General features: G+C 33.9%; 2 protein-coding genes across 2 annotated transcripts in view; both read right to left on the bottom strand.

Annotated features, from left to right (window-relative positions):
- Window positions 1-1,193: 1,193 nt before the first annotated feature.
- LOC141552989 (scavenger receptor cysteine-rich domain-containing protein DMBT1-like) lies at window positions 1,194-12,157 on the bottom strand. The gene is made up of 8 exons (XM_074284865.1): window positions 11,858-12,157; window positions 11,000-11,053; window positions 9,453-9,494; window positions 6,829-7,134; window positions 6,045-6,068; window positions 4,748-4,792; window positions 2,700-3,014; window positions 1,194-1,345 (listed from the first exon to the last, which is right to left on the bottom strand). Exons 1-8 carry the CDS (start codon window positions 12,150-12,152, stop codon window positions 1,194-1,196), a joined length of 1,233 nt encoding a protein of 410 aa, XP_074140966.1. The 5' UTR covers window positions 12,153-12,157.
- A 921-nt stretch (window positions 12,158-13,078) lies between these two features.
- LOC141552987 (putative DMBT1-like protein) overlaps window positions 13,079-24,853 on the bottom strand; it is an 18,285-nt gene continuing 6,510 nt past the window's right edge. Inside the window, exons 5-9 of the mRNA XM_074284864.1 lie at window positions 18,747-19,045; window positions 16,833-16,865; window positions 16,234-16,260; window positions 14,196-14,349; window positions 13,079-13,310 (exon numbers count right to left, since the gene is read on the bottom strand). Of these exons, the coding sequence (XP_074140965.1) occupies window positions 13,079-13,310; window positions 14,196-14,349; window positions 16,234-16,260; window positions 16,833-16,865; window positions 18,747-19,045 (745 nt within the window). The remainder of the gene's footprint in view (window positions 13,311-14,195; window positions 14,350-16,233; window positions 16,261-16,832; window positions 16,866-18,746; window positions 19,046-24,853) is intronic.

Below are 24,853 nucleotides of genomic sequence, written 5' to 3'. Positions count from 1 at the left end.
TAGGCTCCAGGGAGTAGAACATATATCTATTAACTAATCCCTAAATGCAACATATGTGATTGTAGGGAATTTTTCAGGATGCATCTGGCCATTAGCTAAATTTGATTAAAGATAGAAAAAAAATTAATTACCAAGTGGAGAAGATGTTTCAGTTGATTCTGGATTAGCTGGAGCAGCTAAAAGACAACAAAAGCTAATGCATTAATATTAAAAGGTCATTTGTAGTCTTGAATTAGTTCCTTAGCAATCAACAAGTATTCTAAGGAGACATAATGCTCCCTGGACTTCAGTTTTCATATCTATAAAACTGAAAGGTGCTTTATGTTGATTATCTCATTGGCTTTCCTTCAGAGAGATGCTATTATTATCCACATTATATAAATGAAGTTCAGAGAAGTTAAAGGATGGCCAGATAGATATGTAGAGCTAGAAGGGACCTTATAGTCTTACCCTCTCATTTTATGAATTAGGAATCTGTGGTCAGAGAAATTAAATGGTCACCCACAGCCATTGCAGTGAATGGCACAGGTGGGATGGCCCATGACTCAAAATAAGTGGAAAAGCTCAGAGCTCTTTCCATTGAGCCATGATGCCTTGATGAACTAAATTGACTGTTTTCTATGAATGTGTATTGATGTCACTATAAATCTGTACCCCCCAACTTCCTCAGGCACCATTTCATAGCTTCATTTTCTAACCCTGAATTTTATCCTTAAACCTTCCCTCTCGGTAAATGATGACAAGCAATACTTAATATTTATATAATATTTCAAGGTTTACAATGTGCTTTATGGACAGCATCTTATTAGACTCGGATGCTCAAAATGTGATATATATGAGAAAGCTGAAAATCAGAGATGTTCAATTATTGTCAGATAACTAGTAGGGAGTTTGGTAGATAACTAGTAGGATTTGAACTGAGGTTTCCTTAATTCTAAATACTGCAGTTTATCCACGGCTACATCATGCTGTCTCTAGAAAAGCAGGTCCTATGCAGCAATTAACGGTACCATTTGCCAGAAGCAAAACAGGGTAGCCTACTCATAGATGAGGTTTTGTCTCCATAACTGAAGTAAAGAATTGCATTAATTATCCAAGATTTGAGGATTATTCATATAGCCAGTCAGTCAGTCAATATGCATTTGACTAATGCTAAGCTAATATAAATTAATCAACAAAATTACAGTATAGAGCTACATGAAAATGGTATATCCAAATAGCTCATTCATGTTCTTAAATGGATTAGCAGAAAGAATATTGGACTCTTGACTCAGGTTTTGGCTCAGATATTTCTGACCAGTGTAACTTTGAATAATATCATACTTCTCTGCTTCAGTTTCTTCAGCTGTAAAATGGGATAATAATAATACTTATCTCTCAGGGTTATTGTGAGGAAAAAAACGAGTTATTTTCAAAATGCTATGCAAATTTTAAAACACTTTTTAAATGCTAACTATTATTACAAGCTATTATAAGATCTGCTACTAATTTCTTTGAACACAGGCAAATCATTCTGTGTCTCTTGGCTTAATTTTCCTTATCTCTCAAATGGGATGGTTGAACTAGATAATTACTAGATAATAATGAACTAGATAATTGTAAGGTCAATTTTAGCTTAATAGTATGTATTTTGTGATCTGGATATTTTGAGTTATGTGTGTGTATGAGCCTGTAGATTGAGTTTCACAAATAGATTGAAATATATAATAAGCAAGGACTTTCTAAGGAAAATTATTAGTAACATTAACCTTATGCTTGCATAATTGAATAATAGTTTTATATATAATAGTTTATATATATTGTTTATATAATTGGAAGGATTTTAGAGTCAACTTAGTCCAATGCCTTATTTGAAAGATGTGGGAAATGAATCTTAAAGAGATGAAATGACTGATTGACACTAGAAGTAACAACAATAAACAACCAATATTTAAGTCTGATGTTTAATATTTGGATATTAAATATCTTAAGTCTGACATTCAAACCCATGTCCACTGACTCCAAATCTAGGACCCTTAAATGAAAGTAAAGGACCTAATTGAGTAAATGGATAAGTTGGGCATGTGGTAATTGTAAAGGATGATTGATGAACAGTGGAATGCTCAGTGGTATCATTGTATTGTCAGAAAGTGTGGAAGTCCCCCAATATGTTGGGTGAACCCACTATGGAGAACATATGGAGGTATATAGGCAAGATTAATATAGGATGGGAAGGTGTCAAGGGGCTGTAATTTGTATCATTAAAAGGGGCCTGCACTTATAAGATAATAGGTTGCATTTGAATATTTCTCAAGGGTTTGATTTTATTTGAGCATATCCATATATTACATCATAAATATTTTTTCAAGAAAAGGCACCAGACTAGACATCATGAATATCACACAAAAATGAAATTTGCTATATCTTTTCTCCTCTCAAATCAAATTATTAAATTCATTTCATAATGTGGAGGAACTTCCTGATATGGAAATTCCCTTCACCAACATAGATACCTAACTAATTTGCAATAAAGAGATAATTCCCAGCAAAATTTTACTAAAGGACTTATTCCCTTGCTTCTAGAGTCTAAGGTTATCCCTTTCATTTCTGTGACCTTAAGTACTGGAGAGGCTGCTGAAGTACCCTCATAAGATAGAATATATCACCTGGTCAAGCAGGTCTATAAAAATGTCACTGATAGTTTTAAAGATAGGACTTACCTGAACAAACAACTCCAGCATCTTCATGGTGGCCACAGTTATGTATAAATAAACCAAGATGATGGCACTGTCCGATATTGGTCTCATTGCCATCACATTGTACATCATCTAGTAAAATGCTGCCCGATCCCTTGCCGAACATGCTGTTCCTTGGGGCAGAGAGGGCAACTCCACAGTCCAACTGTCTGCACACCACACTGGCAGCTGAGATGCTCCAGAGATCATCACATACAGTTCCCCAGGTTTCATTGTGATAAACTTCCAAACGACCTTCACATTTGTTCCTCCCATTCACTAGCCTTATTACTGGTAAATCTAGGAAAAACCAGTGAGTTAAGTCAACAGGTGAAAATGTCATTTTGGCATAAAATATATCTTCAAAGAAATGATTTTAAAAAAGGAGGTCGACTAGTCACATTAGGAGAACGAGGGAGAACAGATATAAGTTCACACGTTGAACTGCTATCCATGAAATGTTAAAAGACCTAGTCAGAAGTTTGTAAGGGTCCTAAATTGGATTTCAAGTGGCCTGTAATGTTGAATAGGAACAATTAAATCATTATGTCAATATGACTCCTTTCCATTTTAATCCTATGTATTTTATTTTATGCATTTTAAAAACATTATTTCAAGATGAGGACCCTAGGCTTCATCAGAGTGCCAAATCACAAGCAAATAATAAATTAAAATATAAACAAAGACCAAATGAAAAGATGTGGATGGGTTGTAAGGGAAGAGAATATATATATATATATATATATATATATATATATATATATATATATATATATATATATATATGATATAATATAAAATTTCAAAATAATTCATGTTGAAAATTAGGGATCCAGACCTTGAGTTTTAATCCTATGTATCTAAAAATGTGGTCTTATAATATGAACTTTAGTTTTCTTTAATTTAAAATAAATGTGATGCAGTATTTATTTGCAAAGTGAGGACTACTGTGAAATCAAACAAATTAGTAAAGATTTATTAAATGTCTACTATGTGTTAGATACTTTTCTAAGTGCTGGGATGATTAAGGGTCAATGGCATATAGCTTAATGCTTCCATCAGCAATTATATCAAACAGATGTGGAGTCTACTAATTTTTGTCTCAGATTGTGAGGTTTTAGAATTGCAGAATATAGAATAATAGATCACTGGGTTGGGAGGGTCTTTAAAGATCATCTAATTTAATCTTACAAATTAACAGATGAAGAAACTAAGGCTCAATCAGAAAGATAATATGACTTTTTTTCAAGTTAATGGGGTTAGTTAGGAAATGAGATATTTAGGAGAGAAACCCATCATCAAATACTGAATTCAGTGTGTTCTTCACTATGTTAACCTCATCTCAGTTTTCAAAAACATCACAGTGGCTATCTCTGCCTAGCCCTCATTTCTCTCTTGCTCCCCATTTTCTCTATGTATTTATATATGTATATCAATTGATTGCTCATATGTATTTTAATAATAAAGATAATTTTAAATAACAAGAGAAAGCATGTAGTACCTACTTCAGTAATTTTAAGGCATGCAAAGAATATTAGAGGCTATTCTCTCTTGCAAAAAACTAAAGCCCAGAAAAAAATCATTTTTTAATTAATAAATATTTCTAAGTAAGGTTTATTCAAGTTTTGAAAAGAAATATCCATGCTGCAAAAGGTTGTGTCAACTACATTATTTTTGACCATAGATCCTCCAGAATAAAAAAAAAGTTTTAGAATGCAAGGTGCTATTTTAAATATAAATTAATTTTTAATTAGGAGACAACTGTGTATAAAGGATGGATGGCCTCAGATTCAGGAAGACTTGGGTGCAAGTCTCATATCTCACAATATTTGGCTCTATGACTGGGGACTAGTCCCTCACATTCTCACTGTCTCAGACATCTCTCTCAGACTACATTGTAGAAAGTTGCTTATTTGTTGGGATGGAGTTTGAGGGAAGGAGTTGCTTCATGGGAGCGCCACACACAGATGAAATCACAGTTCTGATCATATCCTCTTTCCCTCCCTCATTACACCCACAAAGATCATGATTACCTATTAGATGGGGAACAAATGTATTTTCCTTAGGAGCTGGAATATCTAGAAATGCAAAAATAAAAATGAGGTTAATTAGTGTACCAAATAAACATAATTTCTTACATTGTTTTGTTTAACAACTTTTTAAAAGAATTCTAGTGACATCCTGATTCTTAAATTCGATGGCTGTTCTTTGGCCCTCACACTTTTTGAGCTTTCTTCTCTTAGATTCTGTGACACTCTTCTCTTCCTATCTGGGGAATGCTGCTCTTGCACATCTATCTATAGTCTCTTAATCTCACATAATTTGAGAATTTAAACTCTGGAAGGGAATCTAAGATGCTATTTAGTGTAATCTATCCCTGACTGAGAATCCTTTCTATAATCCCACCAATAAACATTCATTTATCTTTTGTTGGAAGAGCTTCAATGAAAATTTCACTGCCTCTGGAGATGATACCTACAGATAAATTTAACTGTAATTATCTTTATATCAAACCCAAATCATGTCTATCCATTATTACTCATTATTTCTTGTTTTGCCCTCTGATATCAAGCAGACCTAAGAAATGAGAACTTTTCAGTTCTTGAAGACAGATAAATCCCCTTTAAATATTCTCTTCTCTAGGCTGAACATCCCCATCTCCTGCAATCAAAATGCACATGGCATGCTTTTTAGTCCCCTTCGCTTTCTTAAATTATCATCTTCCATCTATTTTGTGGCTATTTTAAAATGTGGCATGTGGAACTGAACACATCAATCTATTAACTCTTAAGATTTTATGTCCACCCTGAGAATGATGTAGAATAAGATTTGAAGGACAGGAAGATCTAGGACATGATTTACTTATAGGAAAGATTACTGTCAGGTAGTTGATACAGCAGATCATACTGAGCAGCCATCGGCTCACATTATCACAGAATTGGGTCCAATCTAGTTCAATACCTTGAATTTATAGAGGAGGAAACTGAGGCTCACAGAAATGAAAAAGTCATGCTCAAGATCATGGAGCAGTGACAAAGGCAGGATTTGAACCATAATTTTCATATTTCAAAGCCAACATCATTCCTATTGTCCATCTGCTACAGGACACTGGACATCTTGTGTGTATGTATGTGTACAAGGGGGAGGCATTAGGAGGATGTCCTTGTAGGAATGAGGAATAGCGATTTCTCTCTTTCTACAGTAATTTCAATGATCTGCTGAAAAGCCAGTAGATTTACTATGGGTGAATGAAGGAGGACAAAATTAGGCTTTAAGGCTAGATTTTGCTTTTTAGCCCAGCTAACACAATCAATATTGAATAATTGATACCTGGCTTTTCTCCTGATGGGGAATCTGTGGAAATAAAAAGAAAGCATTAGTGATGACTAACAATAAATTAGTTACAAGATTAGAAACTGAAATTTAAGCTTTAACAATGAAACCAGGTGTAAGCGATTGATATTTGCTTTCCTTCGTACATATTTTTGAACTTTTAACAATCTGTGTCCCAGTTAATTTCTTTTTTTATTAAAGGTTTTTATTTTCAAAACATATGCATGATATGATGATTTTTCAACATTAGCCTTGCAAAACCTTGTGTTCCAAGTTTCTCCTCCCTTTCCCTACCCCTCCCCTTTCCAATATATGTTAAACATGGTAGAAATACATGTTAAATCCAATATATGCACCCACATATATAAAATTACCTTGCTGCACAAAAAAAATCATGTCCTAATTAATATCAACCAACTGGCTAATAACTGTCAAATTTGAAAACAAACAAATTGGTTGAATATGTAACCCCCAAAATATGCCCCCATGAGCTAATGTCATTATAGGAATAAAATGAGAATAAGTAAGAAGTCTGAAATACTTCTCCCATAATGCTGCAGTGGGGGTGGGTCATTCAGTCTTGTTTTTAAACATTTGAATATTTTTAGGAATAAGGACCAAGAATAGTACAATAGGAGCACTATATACTTCTTTTTACCCTGAGTTACTTTAATATACCAAATATTTCTAATGTTTATAACTGTGACACAATACCATATTTTAAAGATATGTATACATATATGTATATGTATGTGGGTATGTAGGAGCCAAACCAACATACTTGAACAGATTACACTGGCATCTTCATGGTGCCCACAGTTGTGGGAAAACCAGTAATTATGAGGGCACTCGTCTAAGGAGGATTCCTCTCCTGTACAGTCAACATCATCCAGGATAATGCTGCCAGAGCCGGGGCCGAACCTGGCTCCTGGGAGAGACGCCACAGCCATTCCACAGCCCATCTGCTTGCAGACGACATGAGCATCTTTGATGTTCCAGTTGTCATCACATACGGTCCCCCAGATGCCATTGTGATAGACTTCCACACGCCCCTGGCATCTGTCCTGACCATCTGCTAACCTGATACCTGGACCTTGGATTGAGAGATGACAGAACCAACGGTGAGACTTTCTTGCAAAAACTTGACTATTAAGTTGGTGCTGAGAGGGCAGATGTCTGTTGCATTAAGATCTATCTTTTGGGGTTTTGTTTCCCCTCTTAGAATATAAACTTATTAGATGGAGGGATTGGGTCATTCTTTGCACCTTTATCTCCAGTACCTAACACAGTATTTGGCACCTAAGAAGCACTTAATAAATCATTCAGAGCATTTTTTGTGATTATAGTTCCCATCTCCCACCCTCATTTTTAAAAACTAGATTGTCAATGTACTAGAATTCTCCTCTTCCATTATTTAATATAAAATTAGAGATGGGTCTTCTAACAAAAGAATTATTTACACCACTCTTTGTAATACAAAATGGAGCTTTGGAACTTGGGGCCAGGGGAATTATTCTCCTTGATATTATAGTTTATTTGTCTCTGGGTAACTCAAGGATATATAATATAGGAGGAAGAAGAAAGAAAAAAGTTCTTTATACTTTGTGAGCATGAGGCCATCTCTAGGCAAACTTCCGAAATAAGTAGAATTTGTCTTTCTCTTCCTCCTTTCTTCTGGGCCTTTTTTCCTATTTTTGGAGTTTTGATAATGCATAGTATTCCTTATGGCCTAAAACTTCTCTTGTATTACCTCACCCTACTCTACTGCATAAATGTCATTTCCTTTTCTTCTTTAATAAAAGCAAAGCAAAACAAAAAAATCCTTCCATTCAGTTCTGTTCACATTGATCTCAACTAGGTATTAGGAGAAATTATTAATTCACACTAATGTATGAATGATAACAAGCTCCTAAATTCTCCCAGAGATATTTATATTTTAAAAGACTTAAAGTGAAAAAATGCCTAACTTATAGAGTTTTAATAAAAAATGTTGCATATATGTGAGTTTGAGCAGATTTTTTGTTCAAAAAAGATTACTATGAAAACAGACTATCCTTTCCTAGAGATCTAATGCTAGAGATCCTACTCCCAAAAATGGCTCTGTTTTTTAAATAATTTATTCCTTTTATCAAATTCTGAATTTAGAGTTTCTCCCAGTGACAGTGAATTTGGTGGTGGAGTAGGGAAGTAGAGGACAGGAGAGCAGGACAGGAGAGCAGGTGGTATTGGTCTATAAGGTGGCAGTAATTCAGGGACTATTTGTATGCACATAAGGCATTTCTAGCAATATCCTATATTTTTCTAATTATCAATTTAAAAGTATTTAGTGTGTATCTATTATTGCCAAATACTGTGTTAAGCACTTGGGATACAGCAATAAAAGATAATATGTCTTCCTTCAAGGAATTTAGAGTCTAGCTGTGAGAGACAGTATGTACAGATATATGTAAAATGTATCTTATATTTTACATTCTTATTATAATACAAATATATTTTATAATTAAATAATAAATAAAAATATAAAATGTTTTATATTTAATAAAATACACACACACACACACACACACACACACACACACACACACACATATATATATATATATATATATATGTATATATAGTGATTTTGGGGAAGCACCAACAGCTGTGCCAGAGGCAGGGACTGTTGCAGGGGTGAGAGGAAGGCTTGATAAGAAAGATGTCATGTAAAAAGTGATGCTTATGAGACAGCTAGGTGGGGCAGTGGATAGAGCACCAGCCCTGAAGGCAGGAGGACCTGAGTTCAAATGTGGTCTCAGACACTTAACACTTCCTAGGTGTGTGACCCTGGGCAAGTCACTTAACTCCAATTGCCTCAGCATAAAAAAAAAGTGGTGCTTGAGCTCAACCTTGAAGAAAACCAGAAATTCTGAGAGCTAGAAGTGAGGAGGAAGTTCATTCCTGGGTTTTCAGGGGAAGGGTCCAATGTAAAGATCCAGAGATAGGAGAAGTGGTCCCATCTGTGCAAAACAGTAAGTGGACCAGTTTGGTTGGATCTTAGTGTGTATGGAGGGGAGTAATATGCAATAAAGATGAAAAAGTAGGTGAGGGTCAGGTTATAAATGGTTATATATGTAACCTTTTAAATAAATTAATTAATATAATTTAAATAAATTTTAAATAAGTAATAATTTAAATAAAGATTATAAAATTTTGTATATGACATACAGAGTAAGATTTGACCCTAAGGGTATTAGGGAGAAATTGAGGTTTGCTGAGTAAGGAATTAACATGGATCCGGTTTGTATTTTAGGAAAATCAGTTTGGCAACAGTGTGAAGGAAGGATTAACTGGATATAATTATGTAGCTTCCCCCAGCTAAAGATAAAATATGATTCATTGTGATAATACATGAGAGAGAGTTACCAGCTGTTGGGGATGATTCTGTTGAACTTGGAAAAGCTGATCCTGCAAATAGGAAACAAGAGAAATTATGTAGCATATTTGTCAATATGATTAACTTCAATTATCTGTGCTTTGATTATGTATTCTGAGGAGCATTTGCAGACAATTTCTAACTCTATGTTCTTCCATTATTTCTTTAGATTCTGGAGCTGTGACTTATATCATTTAACTTGTATTTATTTGCTCAAGTAAATAATAATTTAGCATCAACTTCTCCCTTCCTTGATATTTGGGGGAATTTTTTTATTTAAAAAAAATCATTTGTTGGATTTAAAACCAAAATGCATTGTGAACAACTACTGATTATTTTGGCTTATATCCCTCAATGAGTAATTAATAGAATCATAAATTCAGAGATAGAAGGGGAGTTGAGATCATTTAATCCTCTTGCAATTTTACAGATGAGGAAACTGAGGCCTGAACAGATGAAGTGACTTGCCTGAGGTTGCATAGATAGTAGTAAGTTAGAGAACCAGGATCTGAATCCAGGTCCTCAAAGCAAACTTAGTACTGTTTTCATATCACCATTCTGCTGATCATTTTTAAAACTATTTTTTCTAAATTAATTTTTAATTTTTAAAACTATTTTATTTTATTTAAATAAAAATAATATATTTATTTAAACTATTTAATTGGTTTTTAACTAACAAAGATTCAAGTTGACTATGTTATGAATTTGGCTATTACCAATTATGAGAATCAAATGTCTTTATCCAGTGTTTTTTCATAGCATGAGAATGACTTGGTTTTTTCAGTGAATGTATCAGTGAAATACAAACTATGGTGAGCCCAGTGAAAGTCCAGAAATGTTTTAGTGTGGCCAGGTGATAGACTATATGTTCAATTGCATGAGAACCAGGTAATTAAGTTCAGAGATAAGAGACAGCTATGTGGCTCGAGAGAGTACTGCACCTGGAAGAGACAGGATTGAAGTTCAAATTCAGGCTTAGATACTCTGTGAACCTAAGCAATTCACTTTATTGCGGTTTGCCTCAGTTTCTCATCTGTACAATGGAGATAATAATAGCACTTCCCTCCCAGAGTCATGGTAAGGATCAAATAAGAAAATATTTATATAGGGTTTTATAAACTTTAAAATACTACATATATATGTATATGTAATTATTACTATTATCAATTGCTCATCAACAGGTTGCTCATAGATGAATAATTTTCTTATCAAAATAACTCTTCAGGGTCATCTATTAAATCTTAGAGGGATTATATTTATGTAGTTGACTAATACCTACATCAAGGAAACCATGAGAAATCACCATTAAAATATAAAGACTGAATGTTAAAGTGAGGCAACAGTAACCTGAGGGACAGAAAGAAGTGGTACTCTTCCTCCCACCCTCATCCATTAAGATGGAACCTGAAGGTAAAAAGTACAAGTCTATGACCTGTCTTTGGGTTTTCCTGGGAGCAATGCAAGAATAATTGACTCTGTGCCTTTGCCATTGATGAGATGACTTAGAAAATATTTTGTCAGAAGAACTGAAAAATACCTGATGTTGAGTCATGTTCTACAGTCACTGCTGATGTTGGAGAATCCATTGCAACTAAGAAAGACAAAGGAAGTTTAGGTAAATATTGTACTATGCAGAAGACTCATCTCTTTGAATATTGTTCTGGAAATTAAAATTATCCAAATGTAGCAGTTGTTTATTTGTAGACCTAAAATCCTTATAAAATCCTGTGGACGCTTATTGTTCCTGCTCATTTACTATTTCACCATGTGTAGTAACAAAACACTTCTCACACCAATTTGGAACCCAGCTAGATAAACAATATATGCATTCATTTTGTTTTATTGAATCATTATTGAGTTAATTATTAATCAACTGTTGATTACGGACTCACAGAATTTTAGAATTCAGAGCATGAAGAGAATTTAAAAATTATTTAATATAGTTTCTTCCCTTTGTAACTGAAGAAAAAAGGCCGAAAGAGGGAAAGGACTTACTCATCATCATATGGGTATTAAGTATCAGGACCAGTATCCAAAGATCATAAATTTAGTCCCTGCTTTGTAGAAGGGGTTGAGTTTATTTCGAGAAATATGATTTGAAGCTAGAATTTGGTTACTAATAATAATGAGGGAACTGAGGCAGGCAGTCATAAAATGATTTTCCCAGGGTCACTTAACTAGTCAATGTCTGAGGCTGGATTTGAATTTAGGTTTTCATGACTTCATAAATCCAGGTCTAATACTCTATCTAATTGCATATTATCATGAACCACTTTTTTTTTAGAAACAGGTGCTTTTGAGTTTATAGAATCATTGGGCCAAAAAGTCCTTTATTCCATTCTACTTCTTTCACATGATTCCTCCGCAATTTGTTCAAGTGGAAATAAAATAATACCTGAACATCTAACTCCAGCATCCTCATGATGACCACAATTATGGGAGAACCAGCCACTGTTTAGGCAATGCCATAGTTTTTCTTCATTTCCTGCACATTCCACATCATCCAAAGCAATAGGCCCTGATCCTCGGTCAAAAGATGCTCGTCCTGGGGCTGCAATAGCTCTCCCACAGTCCAGCTGTCTACATACAACCTGTGCATCTCTGAGGTCCCAGCTGTCATCGCACACTGTGCTCCAGGTATTATTGTAGTACACTTCAACTCGTCCTTCACATCGGTGACTTCCATTCATCAATCTCAGAGAAATATCTTTACAAGAGAAAAAATTGGTCATTGCTCTATGGTACTTCCCATGTAATAATATTTTCAAAATAAGGGTATATGCAATTCCACAGAGTTCAGTGCATTCCAAATGTGTAGTTTGCCTATGTTTAGCTCTTCAGGAAAAAATCTTTTTGGACAAATCTTTTTTACTTTCCACTTTGACAGGAAAGTATTGACAAGATTAGAAGAAATGGCTTTTTAGGAAAAATTCATTATTAGGTGAAAAGATTGGGTTCTCCAACTTTGAATTTTGAATCAAAAAGTTTTTTTTTTAAACAAAGACAGCACTAAATAAATAAAATTTTATTTTACATAAAATAGTGCATGTAAAAAAATTCCCAGTCATGCTATCACATAGAATGACTGAGTCTAAGTCCCTCAGTGGCCAGTTATATTATGGGAAATTAAGGGTTTTTTAGCACCTGCATCAATTCTTTCGAACCACTAGAATACTATTGAGTGCACTACAATTTCAATGTAGCTATTATGACTAAGGACAAAATATAGAATAAGAAAAAAGTCATAAGTTCAAAAATTAAGGTCCCAATTATACTTTTTTTGCTGTCAAGGTAAACTATTAAAAATAAACTCAGATATTCTTTGTTAAAGCCATTTGTGCATTTGTGCAGAAAAAAGATAATTTATCTGACTTTCAAAAAGAATGACTAAACACAGATACTTTCATTTTGCTTTGGTTGAATTATTTACTAGTCTTATAAGCAGTGGGTAAGTCTGAAGTCAGAAAACTCAAATATTCTACCAGACAATGCAATGGATGAAACAATCTTTGCCTAACTTAGAGCAGATGTTTTGTTTTGATCTCAACTCGGTTTTTAGCACACAATTCTTACACTTTGGAATGAAATCTATTCATTTTTCAGAAATACCCCAGCGTTATGAGTACCTACCACTATCATTTTCATCTTGTACCAGGGAGTAGTAGGAAGCGTAGAAGCCAATATTGGTGATGATGGCATCGCTGTGGAACACAACAGTCATACTATTGGAGGAGGACGTAAATATTGGGGTGGTGCTAGAACAAAACCTCCCCAGAGAAAAGGATGTGCTTTGGGGACCATCAAATACTTCCACGAAGTCATAAGGACAGCCATAGAAGTTTTCCATCCTGTGAAATGAAATGACATTATCTCTTAGCAGAACCATCTCAGTGACATAGTGGATAGAGATTTAGGTTTGATAGAAGAAAGACCTGAGTTAAAATTCTACATCAGATACTAGCTGTGCAAGTGTAGACAAGTCACATTAGCTCTCTGCCTCAGGTTCCTAATCTGTAAAATGGGGAGGGGACAGAGCAGGTCCTTCAAGATTCCTTCCAGCTCTGAATCTATGGTTTAATTAAATGGGTAAAGTAGGAAAAAAAACATTGGATTTGAAACTGAGCACATTAGTTAACTTCTCTGAGCCTCAGTTTCCCTATCTGTAAAATGGTCTGCAATGCCTACCTACACACAAGGTTGGTATGGACTTGAAATGAGATATCAGTGAAGTCTTGTAATAATATGTGAGTTACTCTCAAAATATATTTGTTTCTAATAGAAGGTGCAAAGAAATTTATTATCATATTTATTTATCTGAAATGATCATATTTAACTAAATATTTATTTATTTAAATGTTTTAAGAGTCTCCTTTTTGCATTTGACCAAATATTTCATTTTTTGAGGAAGAAATCTATAACCTTTTATATAATTTGTCCCCACTTTTGCCCTCCACCTTATCTACCTCAGCAGCATAAACTCTTAGTTTTATGAAGGTTAGGAAAAAATGGCAAAAAAGGTGTGAACTGTTTAGTTAAAAGCTAATCTGAAAGTTCATATTTGTCTCATTCCTGTTCTTATCTAGTCTTCAGCTGCTAAGTATTATTAGCTCTTTCCAGAATACAAACTATTCATACTTTAGCAAGAGATGATGCAATAGCAACTATATTATATATATATATATATATTCATACACATATATGTGTGTGAGTGTTTACACACACATTTTACTTACTTTAGTACTTCAAATGTGAGTTTGACATGAGCCTTGCTGTCCACTTGTATTTCCCAAGCACAGACTATATTTGTAGGGTATTTTTTAGGGTACCAAGGACTGGAAAAAGAGCCTGAAGAATTTGTGAGCAAGCCACCGCAATGGAAATTTTCATCTGCAAAAAAAATATGGAATGAATCACATGAGATTCTAACTACGTTGTGATTATTACTGGTTGTGTGAGCAGAGTTACATTTCCAAGTCTACTTATTTGTAAAACAAGGATAATAGTTTGTGCTACAATTATCTCATGGGGTTCTTGTGAGAAAAGTGCTTGTAAAGTTTAAAGAATTACCGTATATTATATAATAATAGTAATTATTACTATTATTAGTTTGGATTAATGGGAAGGGCATAGGTAGGGTTGGAAGTCAGAATCCCTAATTCCATTTCTGGATGCTATAATTTTTGTGCTTTCAGTTTTTTCATTAGACAGTAGGAATAATAATGGATGCATAGTCATCTGTATAGGATTATTTGAAAATAGGAACTGGATCAATGATTTTATTGGTTAGGAAGCTCCTTATTAGAAGGCTAGGGACTTTTACAAATCAGTGAAGGTCAGCACCTTCTTTGAAATCTAATCTCATATGGTTACCTAGAACAGAGCTTTTTTGCTACTCCATATAGGGTCACATAAGTGAATGTGGGGGTCATAAAAAATTCATTAACAGTTAAAGGTTTCTGAATGCTTTACATTCTATAGTATCAAATATTCTGTCAAGATTTAATTCTTTATGTAAAAATAAACAAGCATATCCATCTCATTAGTATATAAATTTGATTTCATCTTTAATAAATGATAAAAGAATTATTTTAAAATTTTTCTTTATGATTTATTATCAGCAAATGTTTGATTTGTATACCCATCTATATTTTTTGGATCAATATATATATATATATATATATATATATATATATATATATATATATATATATATATATATATCTGGGGTTAGATAAAAGTTTCTCTGGTGAAAAGAGGTTGTGAGTGGAAAAAGTTTAAGAAGTCTTGGCCTAGAGCACTGAGAGTTTAAATGATTTGCCCACCTTATGGATAAATTAGAGGTAGACTCTGAACCCAGATTTCATAGTTACAAAGCAAGCTCTCTATCCACTATACTATTCCTCAGGAGTATCATAAAAGTAAAATTATAGAAAGACATTTTGAAAAGTTGAAATGAGATAAGCAGTGTTATGTAACCAGGATAGAGTTTTTGATTTAGTAGTCATGGATAACTCAGTTCAAATCCTTGTTTGACAATTGACAAGTTATTTCACTTCATGTGCCTTGATATTCTTATTTGTAAAACAAGAATTATAGCAACTAACTCAGAAAAATATCTTCCTCCTAGAATTTTTGTAAAGATCAAATTAAATAATGGAAATGTAAACATCAGATAATATAAATTTCATACACAAGATATTATTTTGTATTCAGATAGGGCATTGATTAAGTGACTTCTTAAATTCCTTTCTATAGATACATACATACATATATATATATATATCTCAATAGATTTAAATATGATGTACCCTATATCTTATATCTTCTATTAATATCAAAAATTAAATCAGTAATTATATTCAGCACTATATTTTTTGAACAAAGTCTTTGATTTGTCGGGCATATAGTTACAACCTCTCATATCTTCCTGTACAATGAGGAAAGAATACTAACTTAGGGCCTGGAAGTGTCAAGCTTTATGGATCTTTTGAGCTTAGGAGTTTTGAGCCACAGTGATCTGAGCCAATCAGATATATATATACCAAATCTGGTATTAACATATTCAACTCTGGGAGCAAGGGACCATCAGGTTGCCAAGGGATGGACAAACTGGCCAGAGAAGGTCAAAGCTACCATGCTGATCAATAAAGGGTTTATCTGTGAATGGCTTCCACATTTCCAACCTGAGCAAGATGGGAAGGCTCAGACTTTTTTTTTAAAGAAAGAAAAACAGTTGGCTGAGTACAAAAGGCAAATAAATGGTAGCAATACCTATAGATGGAGACTCATCATTCATGTCTGCAAAATAAAGAGAAAAAACCATCATGAACAAGGATTATATAAGTCAACTGGATCTTTTAAAATACAAATCACTCAAAAAATATTGGGACACCTCTTAGAACCAGGAATAGGGTTTCCTTCTCTGTTTTATTGAATGATTTGATGATTAGGTCCTTTCCAAGTTTATTCATCTTAAGCAGTTAATGTTGCACTTCCTCTATGATACTTAACTTGTATTATTGTGTCACAGCTATTTTTGCACCCTATGGTTGCCTCCTAAGCCCCATGAGGGGAGGGGACCATATTTGATCCGAATTCTTTCCTCCAGTACTTAGCATAGTTCTATGCATATAGAAATTGCTGAATCATTCAGATTGTTGAATTGAAATTTTCCTGAGTTTGAAATCAAAACAGTAAAATCAAAGTCTATGAATTTCTTATGTCACTCTTGGCTAATAATTTAACTTCCAATCTATAAAGGGAAGGTATTGTATTGGAGGATGTCTGATGTCTATTATTGGGAAACCTCTCAGTTTACCATCCCCTTCCTCTATCCCCATTTGATAGAAACATGATATAGCAAATGATACCTGTTGATGCTGATTGGGCATGGCCATCAGAAGCTGCTCAAATACAGAAGAAAAAGTCAAAATGAGTAAAATAATAGCATGATTAAATAAGAAACATTACACACTTTTTACAATAAAAATGCTTTCTATTCAATCACCAGGGCTGATATTAGCAATAATAGTCAATGGCCAAATTAGTTCAAAAGTATATGAACCATCTCTAAATTGCTAGAGTAGATGAGTAACTTCTCTAATTTTTAGTATTCAAGACAAACAATAAGACAAATTCAGTTGGGGGCTGGTGGCAGTGAAGGTACCAAACTCACACTTCAGGAAATCAGACCTAAGAACTCCAGAAGAATAGGGTAGGGACAAGTGAACTGTTGATTATATTTTTGGCATGTCCCTAATTTGCCAATATACTTACCCTATAAATTGAAAGAAAAAAAATGATTCATTTTGAAGATTGATTCTTTTTTAAGCATATTTTTTCTTTTACTTTATTTTTTTTTAGAATTTTTCACATTTTTAAAAAATGCCTTAGACCTCAAATCTCATGAAAAAATAGATATTTCTGGTCTGTGGGATTTTTCCTTTTGTATTTATATGTGAAGCTTTTTTGCATAGATAGTTTTCAACATTCACTCTTGCAAAACCTTGTTTCAAAATTTTTTCTTCCTCCTTTTCCCTCCCCCCTCCTCTAGACGACAAGTAATATGTTAAACATGATGCAATTGAAAATTTATTCTTGATGAAGCTATGCTATGTCTTAGTAATAACCATTTCTCTAATATTCACAAACCTCTAATATTCACAGTAATACTATTTTCTAGACTCTTGTAAGGAATTGAAGTTGTTTATAGACCAATAGTTGGAAGTATCCATCTTTCATTTTTCCCCCCAATAGTTGGAAGTATCAATACTTTTTCTTTCATTTTTTTTGGAAATGGAGAGATTGTGGGATTGTGTCTGTTTGATTTAGCTAAAAGAAAGAAATGCAATTTCTTTTCTTAACTAATTATTATTGAAAAGTAGGTGCTAAGTTTAGTAGTTTTTAACTACCAAAGAAGTACAAGTATCTAGATTTCAATTCTCTAGGGTCAAAATACTATTGGCCCTGCCTGATAAGTTATAGCTCTACTCATGGGAATACCAGATTGGATTTTTCCTCACAGGATTAATGATGGTATAAATAGAAATCAGGAATTTTTTGTTAATTGACAATGATGGAATCCTTTAAAATGTGATTGGTAGAAGCACCATTAGCAGGGTAAGAAAGACTGTGCAGTTAAATATGGTCATTTGGAATTAGCAGGGATCATTATCAGTAAGACAAATGATAGCAGAAAAGTCTTCTTATTTGATATAAGGATTTTTGTGTGACTTCCTGCTTTGCCATTTGCTCTTTGTGGGACTTTAGGCAAGCTACTTTACTCTGGACCCCTATTTCTTCATCTATGAAAAAAGAAAAAAAATGGGTCTTTTCTAGCCCCTATAAATATCTTTCAAAATAGATATGAATGATAGCATAGTAGAGAAATTCTTCCTTTTAAGAATTGCTAGATTATGAATATTTGATAATTCAAATATGATATATGATAATTTGATAATCCATGTTGAGTCTTGTGTTCTGATGTATTCTGATAAAACCTTTGTATATTTTACACAGATATGCAAAAGATCTGGAATGATGTTAAATGAAGAGAAACTCTCAGTGTGAGCACGCTATCATCAGCCAATGTAGATTATAACTTAAGACTTAGTAAGTAAATCTTAGAGTATTGTTTGAGGAATGTAGAAGTAACACTTCAATAATTTTAGAAAAGTAAAAATCCATAACATATAATAGAAAAATGAAGCAAAAGATGGCGATATATTCAAGAGCACTTTCTCAACTGTTCCTTGAAGGCATTGACAGTGCCAAATGGAACGTACCTGAGCAGACAACACTGGCATCTTCCCGGTGCCCACAGTTATGGGAGAACCAGCCGTTGTGTATACACTGCCACACTTTGGCTTCGTTTCCAATGCATTGCACATCATCCAGAATTATGGGTCCTGAACCTCCCACAAAGTGGTTTTGTCCTGGTGCAGAAAGAGCTTGTCCACAGCCCATCTGCTGGCACACGACCTGGGCATCTGTCAGGTCCCAGCTGTCATCACACACTGTGCCCCAGGTGCCATTGTAGTATACCTCCACACGACCTTCACACCTGTGACTTCCATTCACCAATCTCAGAGACATATCTTAGGAACATAACAATAAAAACCAAAAAGAATGACTTAGCTACAAAAGGATTTTTATTCAAATTCCATTTCTAATACCAGCTCTGTGGGATTATGGACAAGGAACTTCACATTTCTAGTTCTCAGTTACTTCTCCTTGAAATGAAGGGGTTGGATTATAAGTGAGTTTTCAGCTCAATTTTTCCAGCAGTAAAACTTTGATTCTCTGCTTCTGTGATTTCCTATTTAAGAATGGAGCCTCCTTTCAAAACCTGGATGTTAATGTTTTAGAATACTAAAAAAGCCAGATATGGTGTGATTAAAATGAGCAAATTTTGGCCCTAGATAATAGATGAGGAAATGTACCTCTCTTCTTTCACTAGAAAGGTAAGAGTCAACAGATACAGCATAGTATGTGTGTGTGTGTGTGTGTGTGTGTGTGTGTGTGTGTGTATAAATATATATATATATATATATATATCAACCACCATCATTATTATGTGTGATGCATCACATATAATAATGATGGTGGTTGATTTTGTATAATTTGTCTTTGGTTATAAAATGAAGACCTTTCTAGGCAGTGCTGGGGAAATATCCAGAAATGACTGAGAAATAAAAACATTAATTAAGAAAAATTGTTATTGCTTTTAAAAAATATTGAGTTGTTAGATTTAAAATTGTCAAAAATTCAGTGACTTTTTCACGTTAAATACTCCAGTGAGTAAGGATCACATGTAGGTTATAGATAGAAATGAAACACTTCATGATAGAAAAATGTCAAAAATAAATTGATTGGTGACTGGAATATGTCAGCTGAAATGATGGAAAGAGTATTGGTTAGGGAGCCAGAGAACCTTGCTTTAAATTTCATTTCTGATGGTTACAATAAGCATTACCTTAGACAGGGCCATTTAACTTCCTATCTCAGTTTTCTCGTATGTAAAATGAAGGGGCTGAACTAGATGGCCTCTGAGGTCCCTTCTAGTTCAATATCTGTAATTTTTTATTAAATGGGCATTTTTAATGCTATATTTTAAAAACCATTTTTTTCCTTGACCTGTAGCACATTTTCAGTCATTCCCTTGGGAAGAAAGGAAATGACTATACTACCTCCAATATACAGAGACTTAATTAACTCTTCACTACCTTCTCCTTTACCTAATAAAAAAGTCATTATTTGAGAAGAAAAAAAGTGTCTGTAAGTGCCTTTAGGGGAAGAACAGGTAGGTGCCTTATGTAAATAAAATTACAAGTTGGGCTGACAGAGGGCTTGCTTTGGAACAATTTTTTAATATTATTCTCTCTTAAAAACAAAGGAGTCAACTTCAGTGATACCTACCAGCTTCCCGTTCACCTTGCTGAATAGCATTATACATTGCATAGAAGCCAGTATTGGTGATCATAGCGTCACTTCTAAACACAACTGTTACTTTGTTTGAAGAAGAGAAAAATGTGAGATCTGTCCCAGCACAGAATCTCCCCATGGATAGGTAGGCAGCTTGCATGCCATCAAAGACTTCAAGAAAATCATAAGGGCACCCATAGATATCTTCCAGTCTGGGAAGGGAAATGTATTGTTATCAGTTTCCTGTCTTATGGTCATTTAAAATTCAAGTTAAGAAAATGAAAATTCACTTAAATGAATATTCTGAAGTTTAAAATGGCCTTTTATCTTCAGAAACCCTAGGTTCTTAAATTCTTTTTTAAATTTTAGGTTGAATTATTTTGGTTTAAACCATTAATCAGTCTACAAGTATTTAATATGTGCCTGCTAATGTGTCAAAGACAAAAGGTAAAAGTAAATGGTCCCCTTAGTCAAGGTACTTTCATTGTATTTCCCCCCTCCCCAGGAAAAACAGCCTAGAACAGAATGAATGGGTAAAATGTAGGTCAGACAGCCTATTTGAATCTAGTCTCTTCCTTAGTTCAGTGCCACAGATAAATATTAAAAAAGTGTTTTAATTTATGAGTTTCAAAGGAATATAGGATAAATCACAGTCAATCACATCCAGAGACATTGATAAATTCCCTATCCAGGTAAAAATAAAGAAACCTTGCTTCCTCTTTTTCTAATAGCATTTTATCTATCTATCATCTATCAATCTATCATCTATCCACCTATCAATCATCAATATTTTTATTATCTAACATTTGTTTTTCTATCACCTTTCAATTTATTATCTATTCATCTACCAGCTATATTTCTATTATCTATCCTCTGTCCACCTGCCAGTTTATGTATCTGTCTGCCTATTTTTCTTTCATCTACCAATTTATCTGTTTTTCTATCATCTATCCATCTATCATCCATCTTTTTATCTATTATCTATCATTTATCTGCCTGTTTCTCTATGTATGCATAGACCTATTTTCTTTCTTCTATCAATCTATCATTTATCTAATACCTAATTTACTTCTCTGCCTGCCTCTTTTTTGTTTATTTATAGAATTTTGAGGATGATTATTTTAAAAAGCAAATCACATCCCAAAGACAACAGTACTTGAGGACTAAATACAGATAATATCAAACAATTAAAAGCTATAAAGGATCTTAGTAGTCATCTAATCTAGCTCCCTAATTTGACAAATGAGGAAACTGAGGTCCAGGCAGGTTTTTGATATATCCTAGATTACCCAGTGAATAATTGGCAGTCAGTGACTCCAACTTTAGCCCTTATTTCACTATATATACCACTTACATTTAAGATATTTGGAAGCAAGTTAGAGAAAGGAAAGGGTGATATAGTATGGAAATAAAAAGTTAGAAGAAAAAGTCAGGAAACATGGGGATGGTGGGTGAGAAACAAGAATGGAAAAACTATCAAAGAGAGGAAAAATAAGTTAGATAAATGATGCAAAAATAAGAGCAAAATAATCTCCTTTTTTAGAACTTCTAGATAAAAATCAACTAAAATTTTGAAAATCTTTCCCATAGGAAAAATCCAAGTATGTTTAATCAAAGTACTGGTTCCTGTATAGTGTGAATATTGGAAGTGTCATGGATTAGGTTGTTCACTTACTTCAGACTGGGGATCTGAAGTTCTATATGGAATTTCTCATTCACATGTATAACCCATACACATTCTACATTTGTGGGATAGTTTTTAGGATACCAAGGGCTAGAAAATGAGCCAGAAAGCTTTGAGATGACTCCACCACAAGAGTTTGTTCCTCCTACAAAAAGAAGAGAAAGGAAGTCAGTTTTTACTTTTATATACTATTCATATTTTTACTATAAATAATTAAGGAGAAAATGGGATAAATACATATAACATCCATTCCACTTCATAGTTTGAGAATTAGTAACTTGGGAAAATGTTAGACAAATTAAAAACAGTTCCAATGTGTGTGTGGGGAGGTGGGAGGGCGGCAGAAGTGAGAAGTCATGGAAACTGTAGCCTAAAAATGGGAATCTATGGCACTTTAATATTGGACTGATGTGATTATAAACTGAGATAGCTTGTGTACAATCAAATTAATTGTCTCCTTTTCCACATTTAGTGCCCTTAATTCTCAGTTCTAGCCAACCAATCCACATGGAATTATTTTCCACCCTCCCATTCTTCCCTGCCACCTCCAGCCATGTAAAATCATTCCCTCCCTGTCCATTAACTTTAGATTTCATAGCAAGGGAAGTTGTTTTAGGAGAATTTAATTCACTCACTCCTTTGCCCCCATAATTGCCAATTGAATCATTATTGGAACAAAAAAATCTACCCTGATTTTAAAGGTTTTAGAAAAAGTGATTTCAAATAACATCATAGGGAAGGGAAAGACAATTACCTTTGGGAAAGGGTGCTTGTAAAACTGAAAAAAAAATCAGGAAAAGTTTAGAAATTTTTAAATGCACTTAAATTCAAATCAGAACACTTGATTTCAATGTTTTGAGGTGTTTGATGTTTTCTTATAGAGAAAACTCTACTCCTGCATTATAAATGATTCAACCAAGTGAGAAGACTGCATCAAAACACTTTCATATAAGTCAATCATGATTGATTTCTGCTAAGTTCTGAGACTTACTGATGCTAGAGTTTCTAGATATTTCCTTGATAAGTGAAAATTACATTGATTCTGCAATCTCATCTGAAATTCGAGGGGAAGGTACTTAAGTGTTTCTTTGTATGGAATTAGCATTTATTAAAAGCATTATAAATAAATACTCATTCCCCAGTGCTCTGAACATAGTGACATTTTTAAAAAAATGTTTGTTGTTGCTGAGGATATTTAGGACTTTTATGGAACTCATGGCCTACCTGGAGGTGTAGGAGTCACACTTGAAATTAAATTTTCAGCTTCTATTTATACAGAAAAAAACAACATAAAATTAAGGAAAATTCCACTTTCACTTTAAAAACTTATAAGAAACCCTTGCTATGGTGATCATGCCTATAAGAACTGAACTTAGTATCTATTGAATTAATGCTCAGTAACTCGGAAACAACTTGTGTTTCCAAGTCCTAAGTCTTATACTCCAATAGAAAACAAGAAAAGTTCTGTAGCCTAGCAGAAAGTGTACAGGACCTGATGTCAGGGAGTTTATAAGTTTAAATAATACCTTAGATGCTTATTAATTCTATGCCATTAGGAAAATACTCTCAACCTTTCTCACTTAGACTGGAAATAACTATCTCACAGGGTGGTTGTATGAAATGAAAAGAATATATACAAAGTGATAGGCTCTCTGTCTGTCTGTCTCTGATTCTGTCTGTCTGTCTCTCTTTGTCCTTTGTTTTTCTCTTCTTCACGTGTGTGTGAGAGAGACAGAGAGAGAGAAAGAGGGAGAAAGAATAGAGAAAGAGAGAGATAAAGACAGAGACAGAGGGAAAGAGAGGAAAAAGAAAAGAGAGAGAAACAAAAATAAAGAGAAAGCGAGAGAAAAAGAGAGAGAGAAAAAGTAAAAATTTCCCTGTGAGATGCTCTTTCTTTTTTTTTTTTTCAACTAAAATGAATACATCTTCTGAGCAAGTTCTTTTGCTGTTCTCTGTTGTTATATCTTTATAGCAATCAGGAAATTGTATCCAATTTGAATCCGAGGGTCAGGAATGTTGAGAGAATGTACACCTGAACATATGACTCCAGCATCTTTGTGATGACCACAGTTGTGTGCTGAAACCGGCCAGAGTAGGCACACTGCCCAAGACAGTTCTCATTTCCTGCACATTGTAAGTTGTCCAAGAGAATGCTTCCTGTACCTGGTCCAAAGTGAACTAACTTCTCTGGGGGCTGAAATGGTTTTCTCACTTGAACTGCCTGTATACCACTCCTCCTTAATTCAGATGTCATAGATCATAACATACTGTGCTCCAGGTTCCCTGGTAATGAACTCTTCCTGCACATCTCCCAGAATCACCAACAAAGAGCAGTTCTGGTCCTTTATCTAAACAATTTTAACTATGAATTTTTGAAATCTCAGGCAAGGAATGAATCATACTTAATGGAATTGAAAGATCAGCATAACACAAAGAATCTTGAATATCTTCCCATTTTAAAATGTTCTTTCCTTATAAATATTGAAATTTGGCTACACTTCACTATTATTATAGAAGTATATTTATTGTCAGATGTTGTTTCAGGGTTGTTTTATGCACTTCATTATTGATATTCTTATTCTTTCAACAAATATTTATCTCTCGTGGCTGAAAGATTCCAATCTAATTTGTATTCATCCATTCTCTAAATATTGGGTAATAGAGATAGAGGAGAAATATGCTTCAAAGAATAAAAACTGTGTTCACTTTTTTTGGTCAATATAAATGCGGTGAAAGCTCCTTAATATACCTAATTGCTTAATGAGCAACAGTAAGATGGACTAC

The sequence above is a fragment of the Sminthopsis crassicaudata genome, chromosome 2 (genome assembly GCF_048593235.1).
Source record: "Sminthopsis crassicaudata isolate SCR6 chromosome 2, ASM4859323v1, whole genome shotgun sequence".
Taxonomy (NCBI): domain Eukaryota; kingdom Metazoa; phylum Chordata; class Mammalia; order Dasyuromorphia; family Dasyuridae; genus Sminthopsis; species Sminthopsis crassicaudata.
This window is presented reverse-complemented; position numbering and strand designations above follow the sequence as displayed.